The following is a 10,968-nucleotide window of genomic DNA, read 5'->3' on the forward strand; positions in this document are numbered from 1 at the left end:
TGTGATACGGTATTTTTATTGAATTCCACCTGACGCTTTCTCCTGCCCTTCCCCCGTGAGTTTCTAAACCAGTTTGGTTTGGGTTGGTTGTTTTTTAAATCAGAGACTAGAAGTTTCAATAGCATTCCACAAGAAGTTGCATCCTGCAGTGACATTAACACTTCACTGCTTTCTGTCGTTTCATTTACAAGACTCAACAAGATGCTAATTCTCAATAGCTCACCTTAACAAAGGTTGTGCTAAGAAGTATTGAACTGCATAGACAAAACAACTGCAAAGCTTGTGGCTACGTAACATTGATTCACTTGTGCACATGCATCTCAACAAGCGTGTGATGGTTGCAAAAGTTCTTCTAAATTACATATTAATTTACAGGCATATTCTGAAGTGCCATAGCGTGTAGTATGTGTGTACAGAAAGTGTTATTTGTAAATATGAAAGGTAATGCCCACAAAATACGTTAGGTATTGATGAGTATGTTTTCTTGGTCTGCTGTTTTGGCCCATATTTCGGCCAATGAAGTAAGTTCAGAAGTCCAACAGCTAATAAGTGTTGACTTATATGAAAGAAGGCCTTATATTTTTTTATTTCAACTTTATATGCCTTTTACACCTATTTTTTTTAATGACATTGTAAGTGTAGAGTATGGTATGACATGGGAACAGTATGGCCATGAGAATTCTGAGACACTTTGGAAGAGGTCATTTGCAGGGTTGGAGGCTGGTGAGCATCAGTTATGCTGCTCGTGTAAGAGCGATATTAAATTATTTTCATCATGTCAGATTGTACTTGATTCCTACAGTTAAACCAAAATTCATTGGCACAAAAGTGTTTGAAGATTACGACCTGAAGAGGCTGGTAGAATACATTGACTGGAAGCCTTTCTTTGATGTCTGGCAACTTAGGGGAAAGTATCCCAACCGAGGTTTCCCTAAAGTCTTTAATGATAAAACTGTCGGTGAGTATTGAAATTGCATTTACTTCACGTAAATAATCCTAACGGACCTGCCATGCTTCATTAAGGTTCTGAATGTTTTGAAATACATAGGGATAGTGAAAATAGATGGAAACCTGGTGTCACTGAAATCTGTTTAAAGCAACACTCATTGAACCAAGTGTTGGCATGTGAGGCTGAAATGTAAATGGGGACCTGTCAAAACACAGGGAGGTATTTTAATGACAAAAAATGGCAGCAGAGCACTTTTTCTGTCTGTGTCCCTGTTGGGGGTGAAGATAGCAAAAGGGCTGTGTCTGCTTTTGAAACTCCTCAGTAGGTCTTGAAATACCTGATGAAAATGCAAGGGTGACACTGAAATCCATGTTCTTGATCTGATGTAGGTGCACACACGTTTTCTGCTGCTTGTTTTATTCTGCATCCTCTGCCTCTACTAGAATGGTGCTGGCTGAGATGCAGGGTTTTTTTCATTATATATGTTGTTACAGCTGCATAGACATAATCGTACTATTATCTCTGCGTTTGCTGTAGCTGACAGATTGCTGCAGTCATCAGAGAATTATGTGGAAGATGAATCAGTCTTCAGCAATTCTTAAACCCATTTGGCCAGTTGCAAAAACTTGCATTTTCTAAAGGGTTCTCTCTTTTTTTGATAGGTGAAGAAGCAAAGAGAGTTTATAATGATGCTCAAAATCTACTGAAAACATTGATTAATCAAAAGAAATTACAAGCCAGAGGTGTGGTTGGGTTCTGGCCAGCTCAAAGTGTTCAAGATGATATTCATTTATATGCGGTCGAAGAGGCAGTGGGATCTGCAGAACCAATAGCAAAATTTTATGGATTGAGGCAACAGGTACAGTAACAGAACATCTGTTAAATAAAGTGATCCCCCCCGCCTCCCCCCCCGAATTGCAGGAATGTAACAAAAGCACCTATTAAAATCTCTGCAGAAAATGGTGGTTGTCATCTGTCTGCAGCCTTTGGCTTGCCATTTCTTTCAGTAATAACAAGACCTTGTTAGTGATGACTCAGGTATTTGTGTTGTAGCATTTGTAGCATTTTGCATTGTAGTAGATGTACAAAATGCTTTATAGATTTGACACCTTTGGGTATGATGTGCATTTCCTGTCTTCATTTTAGTATTTGATGTCATAAAGACTGCTCTATAAATTTGTCACGCAGATCCTGTGTGCTAAGTTAGAACCTAATGAACCTTAATTCTGTAATAATACACCTGGCTTCTGCCTTAGATGAGAGATTCTGTTTGAATGTGCCAAAGGTTAAAAACACCTAAAATTAAACTACCTGGAAAATCTCAATTGAGATAAGTGATTTTGATAGTATTAATTTTTATGTAAAATTCCCCATATGAAGAGGCAGTTTAGAAATAGTTGGCTGCTAATTCTGATTGAGAAAGTCATTATTTTAAGTATTCCTGCTTGAATCATACTTCCCTAGATTTGCATTTGTTTTGATAGATTGAACATTTTCAAGATACTCTGCCTCTCTTTCTTCCTTGCCTTCTGACTCTGCTTCTGCATAGTTCACATATTCAGAGTCATCAAACATGGTGGAAACAAATTTAACAAATTTAAACTTAGTTGTTCTGGAGTACGGTGTTCTATGAGGCCAGCCCTGTGCCACCATGGCAGTATCTCTGTCTCAGTTCCCTGGAAGAGATGACTTGTTGCGTGGAGATGGATCTCGTGTACCTGGACGATCCATGGCAGATGTTTATAAAAACTGTTCCCACAGGCGTTCAGGCAGGGCTGCTCCGGGGCCTTACTGCCTTGTTAAACGTTTTGATATCCTGTGTAAATCAAGTTTACTACCAGTTCTTTTCCTGGCCTTTTCCCAGGGCCTTCCCAAGGAGAATATTTGATCTGATATTCTTCTTGTAATGGTTTTTATTACTGGAATACTGTTATTTTCCTTAGTCTTTTTATCTTGTATCTTGCCAGTTTATTCAGGCTTTTCTCAAAGGTTACAGGCATGAGACTCTGTGCTGCTGTGGGTACTGTTCTTCTGGACTCTGCGTATTTTAGCTGCGTCTCTCTCAATCTGGTGCACGTAGTTATTCAGCAGAGGTATCACCAGAGCAAAGCACAGAAGAGAATTATTGGCTCCTGTTTCTTACATAAAATGTTCCTTTCAGTACACAGAGTTCTTTCTGTGACATTGGCACTATTAGGGATGTGATGTAAATCTAGAATTTGGAGTTGCATTTAGTATTTTCCTTAACTGTAATAATTACATAAGAACTTTAAAATTAGCATAGATTTCACCTGTGTGGAAAAAGGACATTTCTTCGCTTTTATGGTACTTTCTGTAATCTAGTAGGTTATAGAAACAAGGGAAACAGTTGACCATTTTTCTTCGGTTTTTTGGGGGTGGGAGTGTTTTGTTTGGTTTGTGGGTTTTTTTTTTTAATCCACATTTGGGAGTGGGTAGAAAGCATTGTTAAAATGTCGTTAAATAAGAAAACTTGGAGAGCAATCTTCAGTGAAGTGATAGCCATGCAATAACTTGTAAAGCTGCCCAACTTACAGGGACATAAAAGAGCTGTGCCACTTTTTAAACAGAGTTGTTCCCACAGTAGATATGCTGGTATGATACTCAACTGTCTTAACTTCTTGCTAGGCGCCATGGCCAGCATTCACTCACCTCTTTCTAATCCTTTTTTTCCATTTTTGGGAAAAGGATCCAGCCAGCGGGATATTTCCCACTTGTGTAAATCCACTTGAATTTTGCTTGGGATCCAGCTTTTCAGATGTGATAGATGCATTTTGTTTGTATTTGTGTGTGGCTGGTGTAAACGTGCACCCTGGGGATGTTTTGCCTGGATGAAGGAGCACAGGGTTTGTAGTACAACAAAGCAGGAGTGTTTATAAACACTTGCAGCCACTCTAAATTGGGGGTTGCTGCAGAATTCTGCAGTTTGCATAACTGGGACACAAACCATCAACCATCGGTTTGCTAACAAAAGTGGAACCTGAGTGCTAGAGATGGAAAATTCCTGCTCTTACGCAGTGGCTGGCACAAGAGTGTTCTTTCTTTTGTAATGATTTGTCTGCAAAATAAGCTGTTAAATCTTCGTAGCTGTAAATGGAAGTAAAACATCTCTATATATGTGTTCAGCACAGCATCTCTCTCCTTTTGACATTTTGTTCTTCAGTGATCCAAAAACCCTCAGAGTAAGGAGGGTTTTTTCTTTGAATTCAAGAAAGCCATCAAGGCTCAAAGACTGGTTAGGTTTTTGTCAGAAATGCCTTAAGCCCTTTAGTCTTAATACTGGTCTTTAGATATAGTGCACTAACACTTCATACATTTTTAAAATGTTCTGATTAATTGCATTGCTTTTGTTGCTTTAGGCCGAAAAGGACTCTGCCTGCACAGATCCCTATTACTGCCTCTCTGACTTCATTGCACCGCGGGATTCTGGCATTTGTGACTACTTGGGCCTGTTTGCTGTGGCCTGCTTTGGTGTAGATGAGCTATGCCATGAATTTAGGAAACAGGACGATGAATACAACATCATAATGGTGAAGGCTCTCGGTGATCGGTTGGCAGAGGTATGAGGTTTTATCGCATGTTTCCTTGCAAATTTTCTGACTGTGTACTGGATTTGACAGGTTGCTGTTCCAAGTGTTAGCATAAGATTAGGCTGTTGCCTGTAGTGTGTGCTCTGTGTTAAATCTGAAAGTGAACCGGTTCTGCTGGAATTGCTTTGAGAGGAGAGTCGTCTTCTGGGCCAGGGGGACTCTGCTATCCGTGCCTTCCAGCTGCAAAAACATCTCGGCTCTTTTTATGAGGGTTTTGTTGAGTAATAGAATTTAGTATATTTTAAAATGAGACTGTTTAAAAAGAACTACCTTTGAATCTTGTTTTATCTACATGAGAACGTGATAGACTGGCTCTTAAAAATGTAAAAAAAAATAAATAATAAAAACGGTTACAAAATGCTCTTAAAGCTGTAACCAAAGTGGTTTAGAAGATGCTGTCCCTTCCCTCCTACCCTTCTGTCTCCACCTGCCTGCCCTCATGCATGCACCTAAGTAACCAATGTTAAAATGTACAGCAACTTTGGTGCAATGCAAACAGGGTTAGCTCTAGTGGTGTACTTCAAGCTGTAATAAGAGTTTCAGAATTTATTATTAGATGCCATCTAAAGACACTAACTGAAGTGGAAATTTCTCCTGAAAGTAACCATTGCTGGGAAAATAGTGTAAGCTGTAAGAGCAGTTAAGAAAAGCTGTTGCCCACTTTGAGGTAGAGGAAAGGTCCTCTGCTAAACAGAGCAGCAGCACTTACATCTGATACTGGCATGGATGTGAGAATGATGAGGCCTTCCATAGCCAGACCTGGACGAGATACCCAGGCAGTCAAGACCTAATGACTCCAGTGCTATAATGATGTATCACCACCATATGTTAATGAACTTCCAACTTTTCTGGTCCACATCTTTGCCTCTTCGAGTATGTAGGATTTTAAAGCGGGACAACAAAAAAAAAACCCAACCAACCTCTATCTACCAATCAGAGAAAAAAAACTAAAACACTTGAATTGGGAAAAGAAGCATTCTGTGTATATTTTAATGCTATCAAATTTCGCAGCTATGGTAAAAGTCCCCTTAAAAATTAAAATAGGAGTGGAGAGGAAATATCTATCATGTCTGTCTTCATCGAACAGCTACTGCATCAGTCTCCACAAGTTTTTAAAAAAAATAATATCTTTGCACTCTATTCCCAGGCATTTGCTGAAGAGCTCCATGAAAGGGTTCGGAGGGAATTCTGGGCTTATTGTAGTACGGAGCAGCTAGATCTCTCTGACCTACGCAGAATTAAATACGAGGGAATTCGCCCTGCCCCTGGTTATCCAAGTCAGCCAGACCACACGGAGAAACTCACCATGTGGAAACTTGCAAACATTGAGGAAACAACAGGTACCTCTGTCTGCATTACTGAGATTCTTAAACTGTTTTTATCTGAATAAAAGAGTGAAATGTCAACCAAACAGCAGAGCTACATTAAAAAGAAAAAATAAAGCAAAGTGAAGTGGTTCTGGGAATTGCTGTCCTCCCCTTTCATTGCCATTTTTATTTTGCCTCATTTAAGGAAAAATTTGCAAAATACTGCCAGTGCTTTTGGTGAAGGAGTTATGTCCCTAATTAGCAGATTGCACGCAAACAGGGCTCTGTTGCACAGAGAAAAATTCCAGCATCCTTATGGTTGCGAAAAGACATTCCAGATATAAACAGGAAAAGAGCCAATTCAGCAGTGTATTTCCTGGTCCACAGAAACCTTGAGATGGTAACTCTTAGAAAAGGAGTGAGTTTCATTTGTTTTCCTGTGGTATTTTATGTCAGACATTTCACTGCTACTTCCACAAATCCAAAAATACCTTCTTGTGTTTCAAAACTTCTGCTTACCCATTTCATTTGCCAAAATGTCTTAAGTTTTTCCATTCAAACTACAGTTACTCTACAGTAATACTGAATGAAAGTCTGCAGTGTCTTTAAAGCTATGTGTATTTTTTTAAATAGTTAACAAGTGGCAAATAGTTTTGGTTTTAGTTCACCTGAAAATTTCTTGGTTTTTGAGTTTACTTGAAGATGCCCAGCAAAAGAAGGTTCTGACTTTATTCTTATTATCAGTTCAGAGAATAAGAAAATTCTCATTCTCTTTTGCAGGAATTGGTTTAACTGAGTCACTAGCAATGACACCTGCTTCCGCAGTTTCTGGCCTCTACTTTTCCAGTCCCAAATCCAAATATTTTGCTGTTGGCAAGATATGTAAAGATCAGGTAACTTGCACTGTGCACTGAGGTAGTGTTACAGCATTCAAAACCACCGTGTGAGCAGATGTTCCAAAGAATTTTGTACGCAGTAAAAGCTGGAGTTTCCAAATCTTCATTAAGTTTTGTGGTTCCTTTGCAGGTTGAAGATTATGCGCTGCGAAAAAAATTGCCTGTGGCAGAGGTGGAGAAATGGCTGGGACCCATTTTGGGATATGATACTGAATAACTGTGACACTTGCGGGCAAACATTTTCTTATTGTTTTTTGATCAAGGAACTTGTATTTTAAACGTGTCCTGTGCTCTTGGCTTGGGACCATGAATGCATTGCAGATCTCTTGAGTCACAGCAACATGCTGTTATTTATTTTTATTTCTTGCACAAATACTCTAGCTGAGCAGCTAGATGTAGGGTGAGATGTGGAAGCTGCAAAGCTCTCCTCTCCTCAGGAAGGCTTTGAAATCAGGGGCAAGAATTTCTGTCCCATTGATAGTGCATATGCATAGGACAGAGTTTGATTTCTGTTTATTTTAATGTGTTTTGGCAAGTCCAGGTACTGCAATACGATGTGACTTTTTTCTGTAAAGTCAGCAAAGGTTTTGTACTGAGTGACCAAGAACAACTGATGTACAACAGGTCTTTTTTAAAGATATCTGCTCTGTTTAGGTCTTGTGACTGGAACCGTATGTTGTTCTCTTCGAATAATAACAGGATTTTAAATTACTTTGTGGTTATGATTGTAGTTGGAACTATCAACACAATAAAATGTGCTGGAGCAGTATCAAAGATGCTGTATTACGACAGGACATGAAATGGGACTGCAACCCTGCAGTTGCCCACCTGCTTCCTCTCCTTTCCAGCTAGTCACAACCTGCTTCTACTCTGTGCACAGGGTAATGGCACTTCCCACCTTACAGTTATGTTGTGAGGCTTAATTCATGTTTAAACAATCTTTTGTATGTGAAAAATATGAGAGAAGCGTAATTGTTACTGTAGACAGAAAGCTTGGAGCTGACTTCAGTGTTTTACAAACTCTTTAAGCTTCTGGGTACGTGGATTTTATAAGCAAATAGTAGCAGTGGTGCCATAAGGAACAGTTAATACCGTAGGCTTATTCTTCAGATTTAACTCTGAGTGAGCTAATTGTTCATAGCTTTTAATAATCTCTGAAAAGTGCCTCAGGTATTATTTGAACGCTAATTTAGTAAAATATTATGACAGAAATCCCTCATTTTTCTGGTCTCTAATTGTAAAGAAAAGACCAATGTTAAAAAGAAAATGGTCTTTTAAATAGTTTATCTGTAATCTATTAATAGCTATATAATTTTTTAATGTCTTCATCTGACTTTATGCTAAAAGAATTGTTTTGTATCAACAGTTTAATAAAGACTAAGCTGTCAATGGTGTTATCCTATTAGAATCCTTCAAATGGCAACAATAAAGTGTGTGCAATAGTCTGAACAGATAATGTCAAAATTAATATGCACATTGTACCATGAATCTGAAATTACAAAAGCTGCTACGGGGTTTTTAAAGTAGTTGAGTAAGTGTGTTCTTAATGTTTTAGAATGTCTCATCCTTTAATGACTTACAAAAATAATTTCTAAATGGATCCCTCCCTCATCCGTATCAAGGCACTGGAAACGTCTCCTTGTAGAGCAGCTGGTTCTTGTTGCTGGAATAGTTCTTCAGTAGCACACTCTTTTAGATTGCCAAAAATACAGTAAAAAATTCTTAACATATAGGAAAATGTGTTCCTGAAACGTGTAGCCTGTAAAAATTGAAATCCTCTTTGCTTTCTTTTTGGTACTTGCACTTTTGCAGATGAATTTAATGCTCGGAATATCGCCTCTCCACCACTCCTTCATATTCTTATATTTGGAAGCAGAGTGCCTTACTAAGTCTGAAGTCTTGATTGTGTGAAGGAGGTCACAGTTTGACTTTCAGCTTGGTTTCTTGATTTCTTTCTTTTCCTGCCATCAGTAGCACACAATTGAGCGAGCACAGCTTCAGCGGAGTCCGCCTGACAGAGCTGTGGCTGTGCTGCTGTACCCCAGCAGCAGCGGTACCTGAGGTACAGGCAGAGGGCTTCACATGGTGCGTGATTACTGCATCCCTTGACAGGTGGCACCATGTGCTGAGAAGAATCTTCACCTTTGCCTACAAAACTTGTTGTGAGGACCCCTTTGGAAGGATTTCTCATTGTTATTGTGGAAATATTTTCACCAAGGACAATTGTTTTAAAAGTTTGTTATTTAGATTATTAGTTGACACTTCGAATAAAACAGATCTTCATTACAAAGGAAAATTGTGAAGGAAAAGGCTCTCATAGTCTTACCAGGTAAGACTATTTTAGTTCCATGAAACTGCATTGAAAAGCCATGGTAAGAATGTACCTCTCTGCAGTAATGAAATGGAGTGGATACTGCCCAAGAAAGACCAACAATTTTAGAAAGCACAGAAGATATTTTTTTTTGGTGCTTTTCTAAGTGCTGCTAACAAAGGTACAAGATGTAAAAGATAATAAAAAATTAAAAATGCTTTGTAAACAACTCTGTTTTAATTCTTATGAATAATTTACTTTGAATACTGGTTTGGGGGTTGTTTTTGTTTTGGGTTTTGTTTTGTGGTTGTAAGTCTAGCCAGCAGCCCAGAGATTAAGTTTTGAGACACATGCCTGAATTTTTGAGCATCAAGAGGGAATACTGTCCCTAAATGTGCCCCTTCATTATGAGGTCTGTGTCAGTGGTGCTGTTGCTCCTGAGAAGATTGCAGTACAGTTTATTTTGGGTTGAGAGTGCTACCATAGGTCAGGCCATTCCTCAAAAAAACCCCAACTAAACCCGCATTTATTTTTTATGCATGTATTTGAGCATTTTTGGGAGAATCTTCTACATCTTTGTTCAACAGTATGAACCTCAGTACAAAAAAAAACACTCTTTCACTTAATTTCTGCTTCTTAACACGAGTGATGTCCAGAAACTGAGGGGAACAGCAAGAGGGCTTTGAGCCCCTTGCTGTTTAGAAGGAAAACAAAAACCAACCAACCAAAAGTACGGATGTGGCACTTCAGGACATGGTTTAGTGGGCATGGTGGTGGTGGGTGGACAGTTGGACTTGATGATCTCAGAGGGCTTTTCCAACCTTGATGATTTGATGATTCTGTGATTAAATGGACTCGTTTACTAGGAACTGTGCCTGGGTTTCCTGAAATGCTCTTTGAAATCTTTACCTGATTTACCTGAAAAAGTGGATTCAGTGTCTTAAGAGAGTTTGAAAATCAAGAAAAGAAATAACTTGAGTGATTATTTGAGGAAGGTGGTTCCATGCAGCAGCAGCCACACATGTTCTCAGTCACTGTAGAAATAATTCCTGTGCCCGCAGTTACCACAGCCTTGTCCTGGCAAAGCGATTTCCTTTGGTTGTCAGCCTTCTGTAGGTGCCAGTTTTCAAGGGAAGATGCTCTCTGAACAGAACGGAAACACGTTTATCCTGCTTTCATGCATCACGTGTCTAGTGTCTAGCTAAAGGCAGAGCTGAAAAACCTATGCAGTGAGCCTCCATGGTTGTGCTATTAATACCACCCTGGCTGGATATCCTGGGATTTTTGACCATGCCACATGGCAGATATAAATAGCTGTGCAAGCGGAACTCGACTGAGATTACCAAACTTGGTGTTTGGTATTTGCGATTCCACTTGAACCTGGATGGCAAAGAGTGAGCTGGTCATCACCCTCGCTGGCCTGAAGCTCCCATGACTGAGAAGTTAAGCTGTGTCCGGTGCCCAAAGCTCTTGTCGGGGCTAATGGGGAGCGTTGCCACACCAGGGTAGGCTCTGAAATGAGTGAGAGAGTGTGGAAAGTCAGGCTTACCTCGTCTGGGTTCTTAGCTCATGGCCTTTTCTACTCCGTCTCCCTGCCGAAGCAGCCTCCTCTTCCTCCTGTTCCCTGCAGAAGGCCCCCTTAGCTGCACATTGGGGTTCTCTAGGTTGTGTCAAAATGGGGTTGTAGAAGGTTTCAAAGAAGTCTCTTTTAGAAAGCCTGAACCAAATAGCTGTTCTGGGAAGAGGAATTTTTGCCTGGCAAGTGTTGGCCAATGTGAGTAACAAATGGTGCTGATGGCTCTGCCTGTAGGAGCCTTGCACTAGGGATGTGGGTAAGGCTACAGAGAAGGCTGCAAGATGTGTGAAACAATTCTTTGTGTCTTAGCTGCATCTTTAT

General features: G+C 39.7%; 1 protein-coding gene across 1 annotated transcript in view; it reads left to right on the forward strand.

Moving 5' to 3' along the window:
- Window positions 1-7,006, forward strand: part of MTR (5-methyltetrahydrofolate-homocysteine methyltransferase) — a 39,464-nt gene extending 32,458 nt beyond the window's left edge. The window contains exons 27-32 of the mRNA XM_010189977.1: window positions 803-958; window positions 1,612-1,808; window positions 4,327-4,527; window positions 5,705-5,897; window positions 6,645-6,757; window positions 6,891-7,006. Of these exons, the coding sequence (XP_010188279.1) occupies window positions 803-958; window positions 1,612-1,808; window positions 4,327-4,527; window positions 5,705-5,897; window positions 6,645-6,757; window positions 6,891-6,977 (947 nt within the window). The 3' untranslated portion in view covers window positions 6,978-7,006. The remainder of the gene's footprint in view (window positions 1-802; window positions 959-1,611; window positions 1,809-4,326; window positions 4,528-5,704; window positions 5,898-6,644; window positions 6,758-6,890) is intronic.
- The last annotated feature ends 3,962 nt before the right edge of the window (window positions 7,007-10,968 follow it).

Source organism: Mesitornis unicolor, unplaced genomic scaffold, assembly GCF_000695765.1.
Source record: "Mesitornis unicolor isolate BGI_N332 unplaced genomic scaffold, ASM69576v1 scaffold7768, whole genome shotgun sequence".
Taxonomy (NCBI): Eukaryota; Metazoa; Chordata; class Aves; order Mesitornithiformes; family Mesitornithidae; genus Mesitornis; species Mesitornis unicolor.